The sequence below is a fragment of the Triturus cristatus genome, chromosome 12 (assembly GCF_964204655.1).
Source record: "Triturus cristatus chromosome 12, aTriCri1.1, whole genome shotgun sequence".
NCBI lineage: Eukaryota > Metazoa > Chordata > Amphibia > Caudata > Salamandridae > Triturus > Triturus cristatus.
Window position 1 is genome coordinate 64443669 of NC_140595.1, and position 27262 is coordinate 64470930.

At 46.1% G+C, this 27262-nt stretch overlaps 1 protein-coding gene across 2 annotated transcripts; it reads right to left on the reverse strand.

Annotated features, from left to right (window-relative positions):
- Positions 1–802: 802 nt before the first annotated feature.
- Positions 803–15945, reverse strand: LOC146772493 (uncharacterized). 2 transcript variants are annotated; one of them, XM_085639854.1, is made up of 7 exons: positions 15771–15945; positions 15128–15217; positions 13006–13234; positions 7603–7748; positions 5778–5891; positions 3211–3358; positions 803–1055 (listed from the first exon to the last, which is right to left on the reverse strand). In XM_085639854.1, exons 1-7 carry the CDS (start codon positions 15843–15845, stop codon positions 1051–1053), a joined length of 807 nt encoding a protein of 268 aa, XP_085495980.1. In that variant the 5' UTR covers positions 15846–15945; the 3' UTR covers positions 803–1050. The 2 variants fall into 2 exon arrangements, with proteins under 2 accessions (XP_085495980.1, XP_085495979.1); XM_085639853.1 differs by having other exon boundaries at positions 15128–15220; positions 15771–15943.
- Positions 15946–27262: the final 11317 nt, after the last annotated feature.

Sequence of the window (27262 nt, forward strand, 5' to 3'; positions counted from 1 at the left end):
ATTCGATCCCTCATTGAAGATATTATACAAATATATAAAGCCTGCCTCCCTGAAGAAAAATTACTTTTTCGTGATAAATAGGCTATATTATACTCCAGCCAAAATTGCAAAATTTACACCCATCCTGCCTCCAAGCTGCCCAAGATATAGCCTTGTTAATGCCAATGATATGCATATCTTTTTTTAGTGCCCGGAATTAACCACATACTGGAAAGGAGTGGGTGATGCATTAACATACATACTTGAAATAGATATAGTAGTAGATCTATCCCTGGTGTTTTTTGGTAAGAATGACTCGATCAGCGGTGTGCTCTCACAGGAACATATGGCCCTTGTATTATATCCAATTCTTCTGGCAAGAAGAGAAATTTGTATCAAGTGAAAAGATACCACCCCTCCGGGTAAGGAAGAATGGCTGAGAGCTGCTCTCAGCATGGCACTGTTAGATCAAGACACCAGGGAGGATAGCCTATCCAGCACCTGGCAGCCCCAGACAGGATGGGCACGACAGACGTATTTGATCAATGAAATAAGATCTAAAAGTGCTCCATCCCCTAAGGTCCCATGATTACACCAGTCCTCAAATACGTGAGGAAGGCCGTGGGGCCTAGACGGAAACAGCGAGCTAAAGGGGCCCCCAGGAATGAAAACATTTGGCTTGTTAAATCTGTGAAAGTCTTTGGTGAGAGGAGGACAAAAACAAAAAAAAAAAAAAAAAAAAAAAAAAAAAAAAGACAGGATTGAACAGCCATTTAGTCTCCAAGAATCTAGGGCTATTTAATAAAGCAAATGAACACAAGGATGAGCGACATGAAAAATTACGTTTATTGATTACATTCTTAGTTCTGTAAATATACACAATCCGCTATACGTTTGGATGGACTCAGACTTATGCTAACACTAGATGTTGAAACTGCATACAGGATAGACGTAGACGAGACCCATCACAGAGCGGTGAAGCCCCAGACAATCCACAGTCAGAAAACGGTCTTCTGGCTCCACGCGAAAGCTTGACAGTGGCTGAAGATCCAGACAATCTCATTCATCATCTCATTCTGGGGAAACAAAAAGGAAAAAGACTCAGTCAACTGGTATTGTGACCACCACATTTCTAGAGCCCTCCATGAGTGACATAGGAGTCCCTATGAGGATTGCTATACAAACCAGTAGACACCGTAGAATAGAAAAGTGGAGGTGCAAGACAGTGGGGGCGGGGGCGCTCAGTAATGTGGGATCAATGTAAGTGTGGCAACGTACACTTCATGGGTGGCTAATAAAATAATCTTGAGGATGTATGGCGTGCTAGTTAATCCACTGGCCATTAGCAAGTGCATCACTTAAAACTGACTGGTGCACTAAAAAATTCTGATCCAGGACACTTGCGTATCCAGATTCATGTCCACAGCCCGCTACCGTAATAAAAATTCCTAAGTCATCGCATGCCTCATCGCTCCAAACTCAACTGGAAGACAGAACTACGCCCAGTACAAGCTCTTTTCAGCACTGGCAAATTCTAGTTGCACCCAAACACTTCAACCAAGACTTGGACAAAAAGGTTAGTCCAATCTATGTGCAGGTACTGTGTTCTTAATAGTGCTTAATTTGGGCCTGTGTTTTCCTGTGCTCAGCACTGGCACCTCATGGTCCGCACCGGGGGCCTGTAACAGACTGCACAAGGTGGTGCAGTCTGGCTAATTTAGAGATGGCAGTTGATAATTAACATAACACATTAAAAATTAATATTACCTGCAACCCACACAATTCTTATAGCTTTGGGGGCCTGAAGTAGTCCGAACTGTCACACTTGGAGTTTTATGGTTAGTACTTGTGTTACTATCGCTGGCAGGGGCAATGTTTGGAACAAGGTGGTCTGATGAGCCCAGGCACTTATTTTTTGCAAATTAAGCACCGATTATTAAGGACAGTATTAAACAGACTTGATGCAGAACAAAAGATGCACAACCGGCACCTTAGGACTGCAGAAAGGACAGTTCACCATATGCGGTTTAGCGTTTGAACTATGACTAACCTTGCAGGGCCAGTGACATTATCCCACATGCCATGACTCACTGTTAAGTATTCGTTTCACTCGGCCAAGAGGCTTTTGTCTAACATTTGCACCTGCTGCACCACTCCCTACTCCTTGAGCTGGACAGACTTCAGGCTGCCATGTACTCCTTGCGACAGGGTGTAATAGACCTCAAGAGGGTGACTGGTCTTTAAACAATGGAGTTCAGCCCCTCGGAAGGTCAGAACACATACCGAAGCTCCACTTTGCATGCGTCACCCTCCTGCACTTTGTGCCTTTGATTTGCTACATGCACAGCATGACATTAGTGAAGAAAAAGACTACATCCTGGAAAATAAAAACCTCCAAGTACATCTGGACCATCACCTCACTTCCGGAATTCCGAACACTCAAGACATGGCTGATCGAATAGGTCTACTGGCCCTGCAAGGGCCTGGATGCCGAATCGGGTGATTAGCAGAGCTATATAAATCCGGATTGATTTGCACACCAAGCTATTAGGTCAGAGGTCTTCAAACTGTGGGGCGGGCCCCCACAGGGGGTGCCTGAATTGATCACAGCGTGGGAGAAAGCACCAGGCTCTAGGCAAGATAAGCATTTCCACTGGCCCCTGGTGGAAGGGAAACAGACATGTGTAAAACAGTACTGTGGTGTAAGTGAAGGAAAGTGTCAGGGAGGACTGTAATGGCCCATCAGTAATGTCTTGACATTCGTGACCTGTATAGGAGTGGGTGTCAAAGTGTGGGGCGGTTCCAGGTAACCCCAAAAGGCCCCTCATTTGATACAGGCGCACACTGGACCATTTTAGCCTTTAAGGGATACTAGTCAGCCAATGGCATGTTGACAACCAAGTATTTGAAAAGGGATTACAATGTAAATGTAACGTTAGAATTGGGAAACATGTAGGTGACCACTTTATAGAATGGGTATAAAATATATATGTTTGTCACTCTGGGGTAGCCAGATTATTTTTGTCTGAAGCAGGAGGCAGCGCAGCAATATAACGTAGAGACCACTGTACTAGATGGTCACTAAATCACGTTAAAGAAAATCTAGCAAAACAAGGCCACTGAATATTTTTTTGCACAGCACTCTAAAGTGGTGGAAGCCATCCCTCAAGTCCCTCCAGCGATTATACCCATGAAACCAAAACCCATGTGCTGAAAGGGAAAGATACTTACCCGTTGACTTGGGATTCTGCTCTGGATCGCCATTCGACATGTTCTCCGGCGCTCCATTCGTTAAGTCTCCATTCACTGCATCTCCATTCACTGCATCTCCACTCGCCGGCGTCTCCCCATTCACCACAGCCTTTTCGTCAGAAGCATCCTAAAGTGGAGAGTACAGACATCAGGAAGCAACATGACAGCAAGCACATGACACGCCACAAGCCCCAAGAGCCTGAAAGGTCTACCCCATGTTCTTCTAGGGCAATTGTCAATCAAAAAAACATCTGGATAAGGACCTTCATCCAGCTTTCAACCTCATCTCAAATCTTGTAGTCCATACTCCGCTTCAACATTTCTGAAAACACAGATCGAGCGCAATCAATTCCTCTTCTGAGAAATAGCGTAATGTTGGCCACATCCATGGTTCACTTCCAGACCGTGCAAAATTTGCAAAAAAGATTGCTGGTAGACACAGCTCAGATTAGAATTACGCCAGGTGTGCTATCAAATGTAGGCACGTAGTCTTGAATCCACCTCATCTCTTGAATCCGCTACCAGACACTCCCAGTTCCTTTATCCAACTCTTGGAGATGCCTGCTTTTTCCCCTGTCTCTCCTCCCACCTTTCCTTCCCCTTTGTATTTTTTCCCCCCCTTTCACTTTCTTGCTAAATATTTGAGGGAAAATAAGTGCGCCCCACCAGCAACAACTGGCTCAAATCAAGCACTGCTTGCAGATCAGTAAGGAGGCCAGGAAGCGTGGCAGCATAGGTGTGCTTATCGGATTCAGAGCAGACGACAAGTGTTATGGCTTTACTCCATGGAAGGGCCCGAGACAGCTAGGAGAGTGTAAACCAGGAGATGGACAGAGCGCTGAAACTTTTCAGACACTCACCCCAAGTCACAGATCTGGGTTGAATCCATCATAGTTATTTAGCTCACTCCGCCACCCCAGTTCAGACACAGCTATATGCAAATCAGTCTGACCCTGTGCTTCATGGGAACAGTCCAGCTCGAACTGCCAAGTCATGTCTTCCCTAGACAAGAAACCAGCATCCTGGGACCGGTTTCGGGCCATCAGCCCTCATCAACCAGGCTAGCTTGAATCCAGTAGCAAAGCTGTAAGAAGGCCAGGCAAGATGTAGGGGTGCTAGTTTTCCTGCAGGAGGTACAGCTTGGTTGAGGGTTGTAGAGTAGGACAAAGTACAGAACCTTACATTAATTCTATGCAAATGAAGTCATCCAACACCCCTAAGATTTTCCCAACAAAATTGGCATTCACCGACCTAGAGCACATTCATGCCTCAATCCATTATTATAAAATGGGCAACAGGGTAAGAGACCCTTCCACAAAGGAGTGGTCAGATGCCACGCCCGTTTAACCCTCAGATTATACAGTTCGGAGTTCTTGCTTTGCAGGTGGGCAGTCAGAAGACCAACAAACCCATGCAACAGCTGTAAAAGGAAACTAAACCACAACGATAAAGCTGCCAGCTTTGAGCATGAGCATCTAGATCCACTTTTTCCAGCATAGGCTTGCGCCGCAGTCTACGCCCCATCACTACAGGTTACGGTCACGTACCCTTCATCTACATCTTTCAGTAGCACCATCCACGAACAGGACCAACATATGTTCCTCACTCGCCGGGAATAGCTAGACAATAGCACTGCACCGACTTCCATGGATTACAGCCAGGAGAGATGCTGGGCCCTTTATCACTGACCTGGTCTAGCAGCACTACATGGTCAAGGGCTGGACACAGTGGGTCCTCGAGGCGATGGGGCTAGAGTCATAACTACCATATTTTTAATAAGATTCCACATACTGCAATGACAAGGCTTGAAATGGAGAATGGACAAAAGCAATTCAGTTTGCAAGCCATGAATGGAAGCAGCGAGCAAAGAGTCCCACCCATAGGGATGCAGTCGATAGGTGCGCGGTTCACACAAGGGATCACCAAACTACAAATAGGTGTTGTCTGTAATAGAGGGGGCGTAATACAGATAGCTTGGGGCAATAAAAAAATCACAGCAGAAGTAAAGTTTACAGCATTGGTCTTATGGGGCGCATCACCGTACAAGCCTTTCAATTATCTACATTAAAGTTCCTCTTATTTAAGATGTGAACATTTCAGGGACTACCGTCGTCTTGATTATAGAAATTCATATGAAACTTAACCTACAGAACACGCCTCAAATACCCACTCATTCTACTAACAGCGGTTCCATGCAGGCCTTCTACACGCAGCAGGTTGATAGATCCATATGGGCCTTATTCTACTGCCAGGCGGTTAATGCTTCCATATAGCTCTCTAGGACAGTTGATCGATACTCTATTAAAGGCTTGACTGGCCACAGATCCACATTCTCTTACAAGTCTCACTACTAGCAGCCCCTCGATGCTTTTAGCACCCTTCCGACTTCATACAGTCCATTTTAGCACCGCTAATCACAGGCACAGCAGCAGGGGTCAGCACCTCGCCGAGAAGCACCGTTGCTCGTGGCGCATCGCCAAGAAGCACCATTGCTCGTAGCGCATCACCAAGAAGCACCGCTGAGGTTTTGTTGCCAAAATACTTACCTCTGGAGCAGATTCTTTCAGCATGATTACGCCATCTTTTTCCTCAAACTCAAGGTCGCTCTCCGTATCATTCTTGGACTGGTACTCCTCACTGTCTGTCTCTGATTTGCTGAGCTGGGAAAGAGCAGAAACAAATAGAGTAGTTACCAACCTGCTGGAATGGTCAGTCCAATCTGAATTTCACCCAAATTGAAGAATTCCTAGTGCACCTAGCTCCTCCGTGGAGCTAAATTCAATTGCTGAGGTGCCCGCCTCTTCAAATAGTGGGAAGAAGAAACAGTTGGGAAACCTGACTTAGCAAACATTTTGGAAACTTAGCAAGCAAGTTAGATCGAGATCTTTACAACCGATCGTGCAAACAAATCTTTCCAGTTACAAGACTTGGATCGAATGCTCAGAAAAGAAAGTCTGGCCTCAATCGACTGGGCAAGGAGCAGGCACCAACAGCGAAGAGTGCGACTTGACAGGGAATCCAATGGATAGAAGCCAGTTTCGGTTCTGTATGAGACACTTCACCTCTCCTGTGTCTTCAGTATCTTTACACGCTAAAGAACAGACTGACCCACACAGGCAGAGCAAACGTCATTAATCACTAACTTCAAGAAACGTGAATGACATGCACAATCTGAACTATAAATTGGCTACTTCGCATTCCAGTAAATCACTTGCATAACTTTTAGATGGTCCACAGACTTTCGCCACCCTAGATCTTTGTACCCTACCCACATAAAAAGCAGATTTAGTGAACTGACAGTAATGCAAGTTCTTTACCAGCTTCAAATTCAACGTTGCACTTTGAATCTCCTTTCTTGCAGGTCAGACTAAACTATCATTCAAGGGATCCCGTCACTAATATATACACATTTGCATGCATACATAGACCCAGTCACCCACCCCCCCAAAAAAAAAAACGCAGCCAAAAACAGATTAACTTTTACAACCTCAGGCTAAACAGTCGCATATTTGACTCCCAAAACACAGGGTTCGTCCAACCCTTCCGTCCCTCAAAGCCCAATGTTTCGCCTACACCAGTTAGGGAGTCAATTTCAACCCTAATCGTGAGTTGATCCATCTTTTAAATAGTCGGAAGCGTGCTCAGAAGTTACCCGGTAGTGAACTTCCAGCACAAGGGGTGAGATTGGCCATCAGGGACCCACTGCGAGGAAGGTGGTGGGATGGGCAGTGATTAAAAAGAATGCTGGTATGTTGAAAATTTTTGCAGAAGCAAAATTATCATCCAGAAGGTTAACGGCATTATGCCATAACTGCATAAAAAAGGAAAAATCATTAGATCTTGTCCTCCTATTTGAAATAAGAGTTATATATCCTGGTAAAGCACAGAAATATCAGCCTCTGGGCAGGGACGGCCTTTCCCCATTGCACAGGAAAGGCTCTGTGGAAAGTAAATAGAAAAGCCACAAGGTTCCAGGAGCGAATGTAAATGCGCATCACAAGATTACAATACTACCGGCAAATTGGAAAGGAACATTGTGTGGATTCAACTGAAATTTAAGAATCTTTGCCAGCATTTGTGTTACCATTATTTGAATGTGTATGGTTTGTGTAATATGTGGAGCACAAATTCTGGTTGTAAATTGGATTGTGATATTTTGTGAAAATTACTTAATCTAGGTGGTGTGTGGGCACGGTTTAATTTATATTGTAATCTTGCGATGCACATCTCCTCGAACCCCTGTGGCCGTTACACGCTTTGGCTGCCTCTGGTCCTGGTCAGTAGGGCTGCTCATGTTGTGGCTAACCTCTGGGCAGTATGGCACAGCTGTAAGACCAGTGTGGCTCACATCACCTCTTGGCCTGTCCCTACCTGGTACGTCACATCGCCCTCATCGTTCTCATCCGGCAAGTCTTCGGCCAGCGCCTCGATCCAGGACTGCTGCTCCTCCAAGACCAAGTCTTCCGCTTTCCTCTTGCTCCCCTTGCCACAGGGCTTGGTGGGAGACTGCCTCACCTCTGACAGAAGGACGAGAGAGTTATGGCAAAGACATTTCTAAATCGCGACATGTACAAGATAAAGCAAGTATTACAGACCTTGTAAAGTGAACTCATCACATCATTCAACACTACCTCTTAGGAGGCATCAGCAGCATGGCATGAGAGAAGGGTGAGACCTCCCGAGATAGTGCCCTGATACCCTACTTGGATCACGCTGGAGCTGCACACCCACGCCCGTCATGGCAAAGCAGGTATCACGCCAGCATCAAACAGAATCACACTGCAGTGACTGGGCTTTCTAACGCCAGCAAGCGCCAATCCAATTGGCCAACTAAGTTTAATAAACGAGTGTAGACATGAGTTGCTGAGGGGGGAAAGTCACATCTCAACTACAAGCCACTTCATTATCTGAACCTCTTTTTGCACAAATTAAGCAATTCCGCAACCATTCCAATAAGGCATAATACACTTGAGTTTTCCAAATCCCGTTTGAAAAGAGACGCAAGGAAATACATTAGAAAGTCAACCTGGGAGAAGTAGTGCAACAAGAAACATTGATCAGCTAGAAGGCAATTCCACTGGGACAACATGAAGGTCAAATTCTGCACGGTGACCTTGACAGTGGTTTGAGATAGGGACCATCAATGAAAACCATTGACAAGGTGGCAGGGGTGAAGTTACTGAGGCACTACTCAAGGTTGGACACCATTTAAGCTTGTACATAGAATATTTTCAGATCAAGAAATAGCCAGAAAACCACACCACTAATGTGGTCAATTGTTTTACTCGCAAGGCCTGAAGGAAAGCCGATGCAAAGGATAATTTTAGAACTGACTGTATGCATTCTGTTGACTTCTCTGCATCCTTCGATGCTCGAGCATTTTGGAGCTTAGTAGTCAAGTGACCACTCGTAACCGAGACCAAAGGTAGGTACAGAACTCCAGGTAAGATATGGGTATATAAAGACACGGATTAGGCCAGCATTTTCCACTTATTTACTGAAGGAAACTTGCCAAACTGATCAATGATGCTCAATTTATTTTTGTTGAGTGCTGCATAGTTCAGGTATCAAAATGTTGTAAAATTTGGCAAATGCATATGGATTCCATTAGACAACCAAATTCTAGTAAATTCCTGAAAGAACTGTATGGACATGCTCATGTTATAGAATACATCTCCACAAACAAAAATTAGGGACACTGAACACTAACTCACAAATGTGACAATTACACATTCGCAAAGTGCCATAATTAAGGGAAGGTCCCAACATCAGTGTTTATGCCATTTATCCAGTTATCTGAATTCAGACAGCTGGGTCACAGGAACAAATCCTACAAGCAACAAACTAAAGAGTACTATTCACAAAGAGGGGCTGTGAAATGTGCGATCAGACAATGGAGACATCGAAAGGCAGCGCCACGCAAAACTAGGACAGTTTGAATAGTTCTACCACTCAAGCTTGATGCGCAGCAAACACTTGGGCAATCCTGGACAGCCTTGCAGATCAGCCGAGTGACAATAGCATTTGATAGGTCAATATCAAGACCCACCTCTACTACCTTGAAATGCCTACTTGGTGTCGACCATCTATTTAACCTTCTCTGCATTTCCTCAAATACAAAAACGGAGAAACCAACCATATATTAAGAAAGTGGTATAAGAATCACGACTCTTGTCAGGATGAGGTCATGAGGATGTAGAATTACTGGGGACCCACAGAAACACCCAAAATAAGTAGTTAAGAGACCTCAGAGAGCATGTGTAGTGTGGGAAAACAACTGCGTGCTCGGTACAAGTCATGGTTGGATTTCTAAAGATTAAGGACCCTACCCAGTGGACTTTGGAGGGACCCCTTGGAAGACAGAAGGTTGGAGAGCCACCCCACCCGTGGATACCCTAGTACCCATGTTACCTAGAACAGGGAAGCCGGGTCCAGACGTCTGAAATGGTGATGGAAACCGCCGAACCCAATGGAGGACTTCAGTACAAGTGCTGCTATGGAAGAGGGATGTATCAGGGGGAATCCAAGGATGGATTCTTGATTAGGTACCTGCAAGCAGAGGGGACAGAGTAGGTCACTCATGGGTGACCAGGAGACTTGGAAGACGAATGCCATACAATGTCCATCGCAGGATGGATGACAAGCACATTTACTCTGCAGCTGTGAGGACCAGGCGATGCCGTGGATGATCAGGAGCCATGCACGAGCTGTTCCATGAAGGATGTAGAGTGCTGAGGGGTCGGTGTGCAGCAGGAGCACCAACAAGCCTTGGCAAATGCAACCAACACAGGAATCAAAGAAGGAGCAATGTTGGGACCAGCAAGGTCCAGGGGATGCAGGGCAGGCCCAGAGCAATCAGGGGAGCCCAAATGAAACTAGTGTGACCCTCAAATGGACCCACAGGCCAGAGGCACAGGATTCACAAGAGGGCCTCAAAGAGCTCACCAAAAGATACAGGCCACGATGCAGTGTGGTGTGGCTGAAGATTCTGGTCACAGGAGATGCTCTAGGTTGGGGCTATGTGGAGCCCGAAGATGATCTTTTAAGGAAGCAAACACAAGGAGATGATGGACGGAGCGCTGAAACTTTTCTAACACTCATCCCCAGTCACAGATCTGGGTTGAATCCATCATCACTCTTTAGCTCACTTTGCCACCCCAGTACAGACACAGCTATATGCAAATCAGACTTGACCCTGTGCCTCATGGCAACAGTCCAACCAGAACTGCCAAGCCATGTCTTCCCTGGACCGGAAACAAGCATCCTGGGACCAGTTTCAGGCTAACAGCCATCAGCCAGGCTAGCTTGAATCCAGTGGCAAAGTAAGCAAGGGACCCATGTCTGGGCATACTATGTCAACTTAGGGCGAACAAAGCAAACTAAGAAGAGGGGTGAAACCCCGAAATCGGTCCTAGGATGCTTGTTTCCAGTCCAGGGAGGACCTGGCCTGGCAGTTCAGGCTGAACTGTTCCCATGAGGCACAGGGTCAAGACTGATTTGCATATGGCTGGGTTCAAACTGGAATGGCATTGTGAACAAAAAACAATGGATTTATGCCCAGATCTCTGTACCGAGGTGAATGTATGACATTGTTCTGCATTCTGTCCATCAACTGTTTTCTGCATTCTGTCCATCAACTGTTTTTGATCTTTGAAGGAAGCCAACAAGACCTTTGAAACTGCAAGTTGGACGCGGTGCACAGGGGTTCAGTTTATGCAACCCCCATGAGGGATACTGGCCTCAAACTTGGCGAGAGGGCAGTGCAGGCCTTGGGAGCTGTGGAAAACCATGATCTGTGTTGCAGAGCCAATGGAGTCCGGAGCAGCTCAGGATCTGCAGACTGGTCGACGTGGCTGAGGTACTTACAAATGCAGGGGAGTGACTCCTTCACTCCAAGGGAGATTTCTTCAGGTGTCTTTGAAGCTTCACAGGCCTTGGAAGGTTCATGAATAAAGCACAGACACAGACTATGCCGCAGACTGGAAAGGAGACAAAGTCTGCCCAAATGAAGTCCAGAGTGCCCAGACGGTAGAAGTGCTGTCTGATCTGACTCTTATCCCACAACGGATCCAGGGACCTACACCCAGGTAAGCCCTGAAGTACCCCAGGGAAAGGGTTGGGAAGGTTACTACCATGTCCAGTTTCACACCAGAGCTGGAGACAATGGCTCTCAGAACTAGACTATGCACAGAAACACCAAATGCACCCCTCATGCAGACTTTCTGGCAAGCACACCCACCCGGTCCCAATACACTAAATCCAGTGTCACACCTCCCTGCGACAGGATACCTATTTCTTCCACCTTCCTCTGCTCGAGATTGGCTCAGCAGCAGGAGGGCTTAATGTTTGCCTGGTCGGCAGCAACCATTTTGTGCTGCTGTCTGGATCTAGAAGGTTGGCACCGGGAACACTGAGAAACTAAGAGGGCTCTTCCAGTGCTTGAAATCATACCTCCCACACAGTTTACGGTTTGGGGGGTATGATTCCAACATGTTTGATACCAAACATGATAGGATTTGTTGAAGCAGTTTGAGATGTCATCGCGTAATTACATGGTGCTCCTGTATATAGTATATGGCTGCTTCACTGACAACCTGGGAGAATGAACTCCGTAGGCTGCAGGGGTGTCCTGGTCATGCAGGGGCACCCTCTCACTTAGAACCAAACACCCTGCCTTCAGGATTGCAAAGGCCTGCTAAAGGGGTGACTTACAGGTTTTGAATGCAGTGACTAGATATAGGAAACCAATCGCTTTACTAAGTTGTGCTAGCACCAGCTTACACAGGCTGAAATGGCAGGCCCGTAGTTCCATTTTGAATGGTCTCTCAAGGGTGGCATAATACATGCTTCAGCCCATGGGAGACCTCTGGGGTACCTATGCCCTGGGTACCTTAGTACCATATACTTGGGACTTAAAAGGGTACCCCAGTATCCAATGTGGGATGTGCCCAAGGACTGAACTTAACAGTTTAGGGAGAAAGCAGATAGACTGGGGTCCTAATTAGCAGGATCCAAGTCAGACTAGTCAAAATACAGATTAGCACCAGGCAAAAATTGGGGGTAACCATGCAGAAGGAACCTACCTTCCTACAGATGGGCAATCTTTTCCAGTAAGGATATCTGCACTTCTATTCCAGTTATGTGAACACTCACTACTAGACTCCTTTTTCCATACTGATGCACAAATGTATGGACCCCGCATCCCTTCTCCCCAGGTACACTGAGACTTCACCCCTCTGTCTTCCACCCTTTTCCTAAATATCTATGCATATGAACACAAATACATCAATTACTACACAAATCTACTCCCAATGGCCTTCATCTTCTACATCAACCCAACTTCCATTGCAATGCATGACATGTCAACAGCTTGCCCGGCCAACTTCAAAAAGATATCCAATTCTACGCAGAAAGCAAAAAAGTCAAGAGATTACCATGTTAATGAGGGACTATGGAGAATGTGAAACATGGGTTGAAGCAAGCAAAGGTTGCTCTTGTTGAAAAGTGCCATGTCAGTCACAACCAATTAGATCCAGGGCCAAAGCCTCAGTGTCAAGCAGAGTGGAAGGAGTGAGCTCGTCGGGCCTCCAGATATTCCTTCAAGATGCTCTTCCGCCAAAGGAGCACCCATAAGAAACAACCTGGAGACCACACTTCACCCAAAGACACCCAGGTATGCACAGACTTTAAGTGGCACCAATGCACTACACAAGCAACAACCCTGTATCCACCCAAAAGCAGGCCCTGCACCTCGATGGAAACAGGAAGGCTTACCATCAGACACATCTCCATCTCCAAGGCCTTTGGACACCGGGTAACCCAGGGCGGTCTGTAGCCTCTGTGGGGCGACGGAGAGGAGGAAGCGTGCCAGCCTGCCCAATCGCTTCTTCCCGGTAATAACGCGCCTAGAGGTGGGCGAGGTGGTCTGTAGGTCCGCACTGCCCACATCTTCCACTGCCACGGAAAAGCCAACTAGAGACATCATCTTCTGCAGCACCTTAAACTGGAAGGAGGAAACAAACAATGAAAAACACCGCACGGGGTTTGAGGGAAAAGGCTTCAGAACAGGAGAAGAGGGCACCAGAGTGGGCAGGTCCAATGCGCGGGCAGAAAAATTCATAAAGTGGCCGCACTCTGGATCAATGTGTTTAGTTTACCACCTTGTGAGGCATAATTGTGCCCGTTGGCACAATGCTAAACATCCTAATAGGGGTTTCTATCAAATCTGAACTCGATACATCAGGCAGAATCAGTCTTTACCGAACCCTGCTGAGGATTATTATAAGAAAGCGATGCCAAATATGTATTTTCTGAAGCTAAGCTATTTCAGAAATATGTTTGTGCTACTGGGACACTTTCTTGGGTTACGTTAGTTTCCCCAAAATCAAGTTTATTTCATGGAAAATGTGCATTTTCAGAAACTGGCAAGCTGGTGTTCTGGGTTATATCTTCGTTCTAACACTTTTGATACCTCGGTGAGAATTCATCTGAAGTTCAGAAGACGTTATTTCTTTGATGACAGAAGGCACTTGCTGCAAATCTTGTTATGTCATCAACCGTCCATACATTTATTTGGTCTACCATCTTCACTAAACAGTTTTATGTCCACCCAACAGGTGTATACGGCCTAAGCCTGCATGACTGTCGGAGCTTCGAAGATGGATCGTGTGAACGGCAGCGCTACAGTCTGTAAAACTAGTGTGCGCTATACGTGATTGTTGGAGATGTACACGTGAAGAGAGATACTATGGAAATTAAATCTAACTTTCAAAGTTTAACAAGCCCCCCTGCTCCCGACTTTCCTCAGAACTCCCCTTTCAAAGAAAACTAGTCTAAGAGGGGGCGTACCCCTGAATGCGTGGGGCAATAGGTTATTATTAAGGTCATATTCAGACTAAAGGAAGCGTGGCTCCCTCTTGCGGTTGCATTCACACTTCCAGGTGCAGCCAAAGTTTACAAAGTTCACTGTCGGCAGGAAATTCTCTAACTGCGGTGCATGCTGGGGTCATCTGCAGGTAAGAGGCTTTCAGGAGTCGGAAATGACAGATCCCATCAAAAAGAAATACTACGGGTAAAGTTAGATTCAACTCCTGCCAGAACAAAATGGAGACTTGACTGACGCAAAAAACATGGCTGTTTGTGCTCTTACATCATGGCTTCCGTCATAGAACCAAGCAACTGACCAGCTAGTTCATTCCACCTCGCCATCCTCCAGTTGAAATGCATTTTGGGAACTGTAGTTCTTTACCTCCGCTTCCTAGACAGAGGATTAATTTGAAATAGTTGCCCTTTGATAGCGTAAGATTTCCATACCAGAGACCTAGCAGAAGATATTGTTATGGCAATAAAGTGGCGAGTCGGGGCTCCAGGCCTAGTTTTATAAATACTCCAATAATAAAACGTGTTCTACATACAGAGCCGTGATTGGTCATGTCGATTTGAGTCAAAACAGCACATTTTCCCCAGTTGTAGAAAGAACGACGCTAAAAAGATTTTTTTTTTTTTAAGTGTGTACGAAGAAACTTGCAACAAAGAAAAAATTGTGTTTTGGGCTAAAAAGCAAATCAAAACGTTATAGGGCAGGAGGAAACTAGTTACATTAAAGCAGAATTCAGAGTGACGCAGGGGGCATAAGTTTAGGAGTCAGTGCAGGCTGCTAACAAACCCGAGCCCCTCCAAAAAATCAAATATTCACTGTTAAGATCGGAAGCAAGTTTGGTCGCTTTGCTAAAAGAACCGAACTCAAAAATAGTATTTGAGGGACTGACATTCAAGAGAATATATCCTTTCAGGTATGGGACCGGGCCTCTTCACCCACCCCAAGGCCATCGCTCTCAGTTCTGTACCCGGGCTGGGGTACCACCACCCTCCTGAAAAATTCGATTTGAAGACTCACCACGTATTTCAGGGGGCCGAATGTAAAAACGCGAACGAAAAGCGACTGGAGGGGGGCGCCTTGTCTGCAGTCTGTTGCCACCGCCAGCTTCTTCTGGAAAGACACAAAATGAAATCGGTGACCCCACTCCGAGACAGCACTGCCTGCCACCTAGAGTGACCAGCTACCCCCGCCTTACATACGTGTGTAATAGGTCCATCCACCACACCCAACGGAACTCAACCCCCACCGCAAAACAAAAGTACACCAAAACAAAAAACACAAAAATAACCACACACAAAATACCACCACCACCACAAAAAAACGACCCCCCACAAAAAACACATCGCCACCACACACACCAAAACAACCCCCCACAACACAAAAAAATCAAAGTCACCATCACATCACTGGGTAAAGAGCGCCGCACCCAACCACTTCCTGTGGATAACTAAAGCCAACATATTTCTTGGCTAACAACTAGAGCACCCCAGTTGTTTGATTAATAACCAAGCATCAACCCCCACCTTTTTGAGAGCACAAGCACACACGCCTCAACCACCGCCCCTAAACTTCATCCCTGTGATGAGTAGCCATCCCCACCCCCTCGCCGGTCTCCACGTGGGAGGACACCGCGCCGGCAGACACCCCCCTCCACTCCTACCTCAGCGCCCTCCTTTGAGGGGGTCTTCGCGGGCTCCGAAGTGGGTCCAGTGGTGCGTGCGGACTCCTGTGCCATGGCTCGGGATGTGCAAGAGGCGAGCTGAGAAGGTCTGTGGGCCACGAATCCTGCAGCCCCGCACAGCACCAATTATCAGCTCTGCGAGGCTAAGCCCAATTAAGTTAATGATGAGGAGGAGCCCGCCCAGCTTCAAAACGAGGCTGTGCCCTCTCTCCCACCTCCTCCACCGCGCGCTGGACCAGCCAGAGTGTTTCACAAACCCCACTCTTTCTCACATTATTTGTATAATGTTGTAATGAAAGAAAAAATGTTGGCATGTGCAAGGAATATTTTTAAAGACAGATCAGGCCTGAAGAGTCATTTTATTGGCCTATGTCATACGTAGAAATACTGTGGTAAGGATTTTCCCGTTGCATTCTGGTATTTGTAGTCCTGTCTGTCTTCATCATGGCCAAAATCCGACACAAACGCCAGAGTGTACACAGAGGTGGCACGAGTGGCATGGGACGCTTTTGAAACGCTGCCAACCTGGAGAAATTGAGCTTTCGCCAAGACCTGCAGGAAACTTTGGAAGTTAACCCCGGGCACGAGAGAAGCAAACACATGCTAGAAATGGGAGAGGAAAACTCACGTTCGCTCAACAAGATTTCGACTGGACAATTTTGTAAATATCAATTCAAATACCTGTGCATGCTGGGACTTGTAGTCCCCAAATTATAATGGGGAAAAGCAAAATTACAAGCACTGGAAAACCAAGTGCTGGTGACTGAATACCCGGTCTGTCTAGTTAAGCAACAAATGACATGGGGCTGGCAGGCACATCTTTCCTCGTTGCGCCAAGCAGAGCATTAGTGTGAAAAGGTGCAAAAGTTTTTATTAGCAACTTTATTGTGTTTTTTTTTATTCAATCTTTGCAATTTTCGTGATCATTAACACATTTCTAAGCAACAAAAAAAAGAGTATTCTTTGAAAAAGTCCTCTAAAAGTAGATTCGCCCATAAATTATGGAGTTTAACCTGCAAAACCACAGTTTTGATGGGAGAATCCTCGCTTGTAAAAATGTTTCTATATTGAAAATTGTGCTTGAAAGAAAATTGGGCTAAGACCACAGACCCGTAGGTCTTCATAAGGAACTTAAATGGTGGGAGTTTAGGACTGGCTGATGGTCACTTCATATTATGGGTCCAGTTGGCCTTCATGTGGTCTGAGGCCAGTCCAACGAAGGACCGCTACTTTCTGAAGGTGAGGTAAGACTGTGGGTATCAGGCGCTACCTCTAGGTTAAGCAAATCGTACCAAAAACGCCTGAAACACAGCCTGGTTAATAGTATATAGAGCGTACGCCAGAGGCAAATTCTATTTTACTAGGACTCACAAAAATTCTGGCACCACTCGTGATCCCTCCACAGTAGGTCTGAGCCCAGAGTTGCTTCATGACTCATTTCTGTTCTTTTCTTGACACTTTTCTTCTTAGCTTTTTCTCCTTCAGTTGGCTGGAAGATGCATCCGCTTACAAATAGTTTAGGTCTTGCCTATGAGGCTGCTTTTATCTGTCAGTAGTTGAAAGCCTCGTGTGGACATACCAAAAACCCACAGTGGGGTTAGAGCCCTCCCACTGCTTACCATTGGTTGACTTTACTGCCACTCTTATTTACTTGCTGCTTATCTGATGGCTTGTCTTCTGCTTCCTGTGTTTTTTGCTCCGCTGCAGCATAAACTTTACTACTCTTTTGATTGGCTGACTTGTATCCTTCCGCTGCTCACATTTAGGGAACTACTTTTATATATTTCTTTAAGCACTCCATGAGAGTGCATGTGTTTTCTTTCTCTCTCCTTTGTTTTCTGTTCTGGCCTAAAATCCCAGCACCCGTGCTCACTCTCAGTGTTTCTCCAACCCCTTCTCGATTGTCTATAAAATCACAGCACTAGGTACAGTTTTACTTGGGTATAATTACATTTACATACATTATTGGTTGGTTTTGTTTTATTGCTTGCTTTCCACATATTGTATGAAAACACAGACCCTGGCACACAAAAGCACTTATGGAACAGAGCGAAGCTCCGGCTACCGCACTCATTCAGATGGGTTTTGAGGCTGAAGGTGTACTTAGCATAATTTAACAGGAGATGTCTCTTCTCCTGGACGCCCATTTGGTAACTGGACTATTGTGAAGGACCAAATGGTCTTGGCAAAGGGTTCCTTTGAACACTGACACTTCCTTATTCGTTTTACATTCTGTTTAGATTTATCTTGGTGAAAATTATTTAAAAAAATAAACCATGCCATTTATGAAGATTGAAAGTATTGAAATCAATGTGACTTTTTGTGATACCTTTAGCTGTGTTTGCTTTTCCTTCAGTATTTTGAAATTAGTTTTCAAACTATACTTTACAAACAAGCATTGGCACAGCCAGTAGTCTGGGTCTCAAAGTATTAAAGTGAGGCCTATTGGCTTTGTTGACATTTGTTGATTAAGCAACTGAAGGTTTAGGTTAGTGAAAGTTATCATAACATGGTTTTATTCAAAGGTAGACCATTATGTTTGCAGAGGTCTTTAAAAGACGCCACTTTACTGTACAAGCAAATTTAGCGATTCAGTAAAACGTCTCAGAATTACCAAATTAGTTTAGTTCATTAGAAAAAGGATTTTAGCATTTGCAAACCCTACGATTCACTTAATTGGAGGATTTGCCAATGCTAAAACCTTTCGTACCCCGCTGCTTCCAAATATATATAACAACTTTTGCATACAGTGCTTAATTTCATGTTTTTTGACATCCCCTCTGACATTGAATAGTCGATTTTACTATTACACAATTTAGCAGCTGACCTCAATATATCAACCTAGGAAGAATGAGAGACTGGGCCAGTCTTCATGGATTTCAAAACAGATTACACTAGATATTAGTCACAACACTTAACTCCCTGCGCTACCTAACATACGTACAGAGAAGAGTAAAGGGCTTTAGGTAAATGAGAGCGAAGAGGGGCAAGTGGGCACTTGGTCATTTCTGGTAGTGTAAGGACCACTTTTGGTGAATGGAATTCCACAGCTAAGTTCACATGGAACAAATGAGTGATAAAAAGACCCCTACCAAGAGCCATTCAGCAAGCTCTCCGGCATTATTAGCATAATATTACACATCTCCGTGGCACGTGCTCCCTCGTACGCGGATAAGATTGCATTAGTGTACACACACACTTACAACCAGCAAAACAAGCAACAGTCCTTTCAGAGGTGCCTGGAGACGGTACTGTACTTACATTTCTAGTTACAATTTTTAGTTTTTACTGAGTTTTTAACATGTACAAATGTATGAATATCATATTTCTATCCCTTGTATCTAGCCAAAAGGCAGCGGAGTGCTATCAGGGTCAAGAACAAGTAGAAAGTCAACGAGTGATCGGAGAAGTAGCTGGTTTGTCGACCGTTAATGCATTGTAGTGTAGTGTGCTTTAAAGAGGTGTATCTTCAGCTCTTACCTAAACTGGAGCAGCACTGATGTGGTTCTGAAGGATACAGGATGGTGTTACAGATTCTGAGTTCATAGATGGAAAATGGCTGATGCCTTGTCTTTGTTTTTTATTTTTTAAACTTCTTATTCTGTAGTCTAATTGCATCCTGGCTATGGGTGTGCTGAGATCCACCAGAGATGCTGAGATTGTCTGCAAGGTAATTGGGGTGCAGTTCGTGATGGCTTTGTAAATGATACAGCTGGCTTTGAAGATGGTGCATACCGGCATGGGTAGGCAATGGAGTTCCATTAGCAGCAGGATGATGTGAGTTACATCTATAAATGCAGAAAAATCTGTTCGTGTTTTCAGGCAAGTGTGTTATTTCATTGCACACGGCTACCCAGTACACTAAAGCCCTACAGCCACCCATGTGAGTGTAAAGGTATCAGATAAATACAAAAGGAAATACATCTTTTACAACTTATTTTCTCATAGATCAAAATTAACTGTAAACACCAATAAGAACAGAAAGCAGTAATTATGGATAAATACACATGGAAATGTCAAACATTAAATTCCACGAAACAGCCCTAATTATCATAGCTCTGAAACACCACAGCCTGCTGCCACTTGAAGGGCTTTCATGTGTACCCACTCCCCCCTTCGATGACTTACCTGTGTCTCTTTTGTTGTGTTTGGTAGACTTCCTGTAGTCACCCTATAGCTACGGGTGTGAACCATTCTAATTTCTTTGAAGAAACTGGGCAAAATTCATAATTTTGCTACCAACGAAGTAAAATATTTTTAATGTCCAATTCCACCATTGGTGACATTTTCCCACACAAATTAATTTAACTATCTAAAAACACACACCAGTGAGGATATTACACTTCTTATGCTGCTTTTCCCATGTTTGTTGTTTTTCGCTCAGTAACTTTTTTTCCAGTGGCAAATTTTATGGCAGTTTCACATGATTGTCACACAATATCAAGCTGTATGCTTCAATTTACATATAATATATAGGCGTATTGTTCAGTGTCACCCAGTGTCAAGCTGTACACTTCAGTTTGGACACTCCCCCTCCTTACTATCGCACTCAGGCGGCTCCTCTGCTAAGGTGGAGGAGAGCCACCCCACCGCATTTTTTGCAGTGGGAAAAAAGGAAAGATAAAATGATAAGCCCACTACTTTATTATAATTTTATTTTCCCTTTGTCATGCAGTTTTACGGGGCAGGGCGGGGCTTGGCTGTCGTCATAGCCAGCAAGGAGAGGAATAGTGGGCACTTAAGTGAGCATGACATTTTGGCCGGCCCTCTTGGCTGGCCAAACCGTCCTGCGCACTTTGCATGCTCTCCACCAGGCTGCATTACGCAGCCTGGTGAGGAACATGCACAGGCTCCTATTCCCTGTTTGAGCGCTCACCCGCTGCGCTCAGACCAATCACAACGCTGCATTGCAGCATTGTGATTGGCTTAGGGGAGGGAACCTGTGCCTTCCTGCTTCAGAGGACGACGCAAGGCGACGGTCCGGCAGCAAGGTAAGTCTATTTTAATTTATTTTTCAATCTCCCTCGCTGACCCACCCGTGCTACTCAGTGGCAGCCGCCACTGTCAACCACCCCTCTATTTAAGTAAAAAAAACTTAGGCATTGACACCACATACCTTGCTGCTATATGGTTGCTCCGCAGGTCAAAAAGCTTTGAATCCAGACAGTGATATTATATATTAGTAAGCAATTATGTCTGTTGGCAAGTTAAACTAGGCCCTACTGGGTGCAGAACACTGGTTTTATATTACTATTTGATGTTAGGTTTGGGGTCAAGCTGAGATGTAAGCTGCTCTCAGCATTTTTCTTCAAGGTGCTGAGCAAAACAAATATTTTTTCAGTTCAGTTCTGGCTTCAATTCCGTTTGTGAGCGATCATGAGCTCTAAGCACTTCCTGTGCGGAAAGTAAGGCCTGACACCAGGATACAGTACAGCTGGCGCCATCTTTCTATGGTATTGAATTATGCTTTCAAATGAATCCCAGGTGTTGTAGGGTTTGACAACTATAATTAGAAATTGGGTCCAAGAATACAAGCAAAGGTCCTCCCATCAGTGGTACCTCCTACTCCTCAATGTCAACTGCACTTCTGAGCCTTTTGAGGTTTGCTGTTTGGGCCTAGATGGCCCAAAGGAATCCCCCTGCATGTCTGGTTCTATACCAGACTAGATCTAAGCAACCTATCACACCCTTCCTCTAGGAGTGAATCCAACAATGGGCTGGTGCTCGCCTATAGGTGATGTCCTTCCACCTGCACCCTGATCCGGTGCACACAAGGCCTTAAGGCCTTAAGACCGCTGGGGATGTCCAGCTAATAGGTCATCAGCACGCTCTATATTTCTCATAAGGCTGCTTACATAAAACTTGGACCTTGAATTTAGAACTTCCATAAAAGGACCCCACCTCCTTCTTTTCCAATCACAACTCAGGATGTAATGTTGCTCAATCAGACTCAATCCAGGCCTTTCGGGATATATTGCACCCTGGCAAAAAGGATACAATGTAATTCGCATCTTCCTCAGAAGATTAGCTGTGGCAAAGTGTAGAAGGGCCCACAGGTGTGCTTCAACCACTTGCAAACATGACCAGCAAGAAACTAGGGCATTATTTAGTCTCTGGGGGGTAGTTTGCCAGTCTGCATGGAGGCAGGTGACCTGCTTTCACCAGGCTGCAGCAGACCAATCAGTGTATCTACATTTCTCTCCGACTCTGGTGGGGAAACCTTCTAAAAATGGTCCCTCTGAGATGAGTGGAGAACGTATTTAAAAAAAAAATGTTTCGTATAGCGTGAACATGACCCAAGAGGGTATCAGAGCGCTTTACAGAGAGATGCAACACCTATAAGGGGAGGCAATCGTGGCAAAACATAGCAATAGACAAAAATAACAATAGTTACGTAATGGCATAATAGTGGGCAAAAGAATTAGGCAGTAGAATAAGGTGAAAGAGTCATTGTGATAGTGGATGAGGATTAGCCGATCGATGGGCTAGGAAGTACCTATCCGTATCCAGTTGAAGTGACTCAGGACCCCGGCTAGACTTCAGGACAGGCAAGTATTCATCAGTAGCTCTTTCACTTCCTTTTGAAAGGACACTGTTGATGGAATCAGTCTCATTTCCGTAGGCCGGGAGTTCCAGATTCTTGGGGCAATTCCTGAGAAGGAACGGTTGTATGTTTTCGTTTTTTTGAATTTTTTCGTTTTTTTCGGTTTAAGCAACAGGGTGCTGGAGCTCCTGGAGGTACTGGTACCACCCAACAACTCAAGTTTTTTTGCGAGGTAGAGAGGCATGTTGAAGTGAAGGGCTTTGTGGGTCATGCAGGCAAGTGTTAGGTGTAGCCTTGCTTCGAAAGGTAACCAATTGAGAGATTTCAAGTCCGGGGAGATGAGAATGCTCTTCTTGAACTTGCATCATAAATGGAATGCCAGGCGGATTGCTGTGTTATAGAAGCAAGCTCTGCAATTTTTCTCGTTCTCCAGAAACAAACCCCCAAAGTGTGTGACTATTTTGGCAGAACAAAAATGTCATAGTCCTGTTTTCCCTCAGTATGTGGGTGCCATTAATGCTTTTTCCTGCCTAGACTTATGATGTTTTGTTTGGCGGTGCTGGGAGATGCATTTGTGCATGTAGCCCGTAGGAGATGGTCAGGCATATGTTTTTGGATGGCCGAGATGGCTGAGTCTCTATTACTGGAAACCTACAGTCCTCACACCATGTAAATATAAACATGGCTTGGAAACTGTGGGTTTGTCAGTGTGAGAGATCTGGCTAGGTAAGGAGGATTCCCACACCACCAAACTCTAAATGGGCGCCTAGTTTTCAAACTAGAGTTGCCACCTGGATGGTATTCTACTGGTATGACCAGTATTTTAATGACCAGGCTGGTACAAAAATTAGAAAAATCACCCGAAGACGTAGTTTTTCCCCTATCTCAATAAAAACTTCAAACAGCAAATATAAAAAGAAAGCACTTTAAAATGTCTTAAGAGCTATGTTGATCCCTCACTAATAATTAAAATAAACAAAGATAGAAAAGGAGTAGTTTCTTTTCTGTAACTCCAGTTCTGTAGTAGGGGTATCTCTGTTATAGTCATAATCTAGTGAATAGTCCCGCCCATGTGCGCGGACCCCGGAGCAATAAAAAATAATCTCTAAAAGGTGACAAATCATGCAGACCTGCATACACCTTTAAGAGAGAATTTAATTTAAAGACAGATAATGCAGCCTATACCCACAGGCTACACTGTCCAGTACTTCAACTAGAATTCCACCAATATCCACAAACAGCACTGCCTGTCCAGTTTTTCTCCACATAGGAAAAAACCCTGCCTCTACCAGCAAAAGCCTCTGGAATGATAGAGAGGAAGGAGTGGACAGACAAGCCCCATAGGCTGCCATTATGTGGCTTGGAACAGGATACTGTGCCTTTAAGAAAACTTTCCAGTTTTCCAGAACTTTCCCCAGTATCCCAGAATGCCCAGCAGGTCCCATTTACTTTCAGTTCTTTTTGAAGGCGTAGCACGCCAGACCTGTAGCATTCTACATATGAATAAGTATCTCTCCACCGGGGAGGAGGGCGGGCGCTTATGACTATAACAGAGATACCCCTACTACAGAACTGGAGTTACAGAAAAGAAACTACTCCTTCTGTAGTAGGGGATCTCTGTGTATAGTCATAATCTAGTGAATAGAATGGCAAGCCCATCCCCACACAACAAAAGCGGTGGAGAACACATAAGACACTACCACTACTGTGCGAACAAATTTCGCAGCGAAGCCTGCCCAACCTGAGCATCTGCCCTGGCATCCGTGTCCAGACAGTAATGCGCAGCAAAGGTATGGACCGACTTCCAAGTGGCCGCCTTACAGATTTCCGCAATCGGAACATTACGCAGCAAAGCCGTCGTGGCAGCTTTGCCCCTGGTGGAATGAGCCTTAGGTTTACCCCCTAAGGTCTTATTAGCCTTTTGATAACACAACTGTATGCAGGACACAATCCACCGAGAGATGGACTGCTTAGAGGTCGCAAGACCAGTCCTGACTGAGCCATAATTAACAAACAATTGGTCAGACCTACGAATATCCTTGGTCTTATCCAGATAAAATTTCAACACCCTTCGGACATCCAGGGAATGGAGAGCCCTTTCCGCTGGTGAAGAGGGATTCTGAAAGAACGTAGGTAAAGTTATGGTCTGATTGACATGAAAGTCAGAGATAACCTTAGGAAGGAACTTAGGGTGAGTACGCATCACAACCTTAGCAGCATGAAACACAGTATAAGGTTCTTGACAACATAATGCCTGAAGTTCACTCACCCTGCGGGCCGATGTAACGGCCACTAGGAACGCCGCCTTCCAGGATAGGTGCTGCAATGAAGCCTTGTGAATAGGTTCAAAAGGCTCTCTCATCAGTCTGGACAGCACCACATTCAAGTCCCAAGAAGGCGAGGGAAGTCTGACAGGAGGGAACACCTTCTTCAAGCCTTCCAAAAAATCCTTGACCACAGGAATCTGAAAGAAGGACGTCTGTGAAGTGCACTTCCTGTAAGCAGTCAAAGCAGCCAGATGAACCTTAATGGAATGGAAATTAAGGCCAGACTGCGCCAGATGCAAAAGGTATGGAAGGATGACATCTTCCTTACATGTTGTCGGATCAAAGTTCTTGGACTTACACCAGATACAGAACCTCTTCCACTTGTAAGCATAGGATGTCCTAGTGGAAGGTCGCTTAGACTCCTTCAGAATGTCCATACAATCGTCTGGTAGATTCAGATGACCATATTGCACTATTTCAGGAGCCATGCCGCCAAACTCAAAGACGAGAGGTTGGGGTGCACCATCCGCCCCCGAACTTCGTGAGAAGGTCCGGCCTGCACGGCAACCGCATGTGAGGAAGGAGAGACCGGTGAAGAAGGTCCGTGAACCACCACTGCCTGGGCCACTCCGGGGCGATCAGGATCATCCGCGCCCTGGACTGGGACAGCTTGATGAGCACCGCCGGAATCAGGGGAATGGGTGGAAAAGCGTACAGAAAGCTGTTCGACCAATCGATCCATAGCGCATTCCCCAGCGTCCCCCGCTGGTAGTACCTGGATGCGAAGTCTCGGCATTTGCTGTTTTCGGCGGTGGCGAACAGATCTACGTCTGGAGTCCCCCACCTTGCGAAGACTTCTCCTAGTACTTCGTCGTTTATGACCCATTCGTGGTTTTCCTGAATCAGCCTGCTCAAGGCGTCCGCCTGAGCATTCTGCACCCCTGGCAGATGCGTGGCCGTAATCGTCAGTCCTCGGGCCAGCAGCCAGCGCCAGATCGCCTGCGCCTCCTGCGACAGAGTGCGCGATCTCGACCCCCCCTGCTTGTTGAGGTAATACATCGTGGTTGTATTGTCCGTCTGTATCAGCAGCGAGTTGGTCTGGAAGGACGGAAGGAAAGCCTTCAGTGCCAGGAAGACAGCTCTGAGTTCCAGGAAATTGATGTGGTACGTCGATTCCAACGGAGACCACTTCCCTTGAATCTGCAGGTCCCCGGAATGCGCACCCCAGCCCTGGAGAGAAGCATCCGTCACCACATTCGTCGTGGGAATGTCCTTGTGGAAGGGAACCCCCTGGAGGAGGTTTTCCGCCGAACACCACCACTTCAGAGACTGACGAGCATGTAGAGACAGTCGGATCTTGTCGTCCCAAGAGCCTGTCTTCTGATCCCACTGATCCTCCAAGCACTCCTGCAGTGGTCGCATCTGTAGACGTGCGTGCGGAGTGAGGAAGATACAGGAGGCCATCGATCCCAGTAGAGACCACACCTTCCTCACAGTCGTCGATGGAGCAGTCCTGAGGTCCTGAGCCTTCCGAAGGAGTGATAACCGTCTCTCCTCCGAAGGAGACACGCTTGCCGACCGCGTATCTATGGAGGCCCCCAGGTACTGTATGCACTGTACCGGAGATGGGACCGATTTGGACATGTTGACGTGTAACCCCAGCTTGTTCAAGAGCTCGCACGTCCATCGGAAGTGTTCTTGCTCTTCCTCGAAGGATGACGCCTTGATCAGCCAATCGTCCAGATACGGGTAGACAAACACCTTGTTCCTCCGCAGGTGTGCCGCCACCACCGCCATGCACTTCGAAAAAGTCCTGGGAGCAGACTTTAGCCCGAATGGCAGTACTGTGTATTGATAGTGATTGGCGCCGACTTGGAATCGCAGGAACTTCCTGTGCTTCCGTGCTATGGGCACATGGAAGTACGCATCCTGTAGATCTATGGCACAGAGCCAGTCTCCCCGTTGCAGCTGAGGGTAAATCTGGTGCAACGATAGCATGCGAAACTTCTCTCTGCGAATCCACTTGTTTGCTTGTCGCAAATCCAGAATGGGCCTGAACTCGTTCTTGTCCTTCTTGCGAACGAGGAAGAACCGAGAGTACAGACCTCTTCCCCTTTGAGACAAAGGTACTTCTTCTACCGCCTTTTTTCTCAACAAGATGTCTGCCTCCGCCTGGAGCTCCCTCAGCTGGAAGCGAGAGCTGACCGGCGGAATCGCTGGAGGCGGGCTGATGAACCGAAGACTGTATCCATTGCAAACAATATTCAGCACCCACTTGTCCTGAGTAATTTTTCTCCACTCTGCCGGAAAAAATCGAATACTTCCCCCCACTGGAGTGGGTAACGGTTGAGGGGGAAGTAACAGCTCAGGGCCGAGACCCGGCCGGGCCCTTGTTTGTGGTAGTAGCCTGCTGGCCACCTCTACCCCTCTGGCGCTTCTGGAAGGGCTTGCGGAACTGCTGCTGTTGTGGCTGCTGCTGTCCCGAGCCCTGCCCACGCCCTCGGCCCGACGACCCGAACCTCCTCTGGAACGGTCGTTTCTTTTTCTCGGCCTTCTCTAACCCGACGGCCGTCAGGGTTTCCGCTTCAGCCTTCATGCGGGCCATTTCACCGTCCGCATGCTTCCCGAACAGGGTTTCCCCCGAGAAGGGCAGGTTGGCC

Excerpts from the sequence above, each read along its gene's own strand:
- LOC146772493 (XM_085639853.1), bottom strand. The coding sequence starts at position 15,845 with ATGGCACAGGAGTCCGCACGCACCACTGGACCCACTTCGGAGCCCGCG. Across the intron at positions 13,235-15,127 it reads TCGGCCCCCTGAAATACGTG|TTTAAGGTGCTGCAGAAGAT; the intron begins GTGAGTCTTCAA and ends TCCTCCTTCCAG. Across the intron at positions 3,359-5,777 it reads TGAAAGAATCTGCTCCAGAG|GATGCTTCTGACGAAAAGGC; the intron begins GTAAGTATTTTG and ends TCTCCACTTTAG.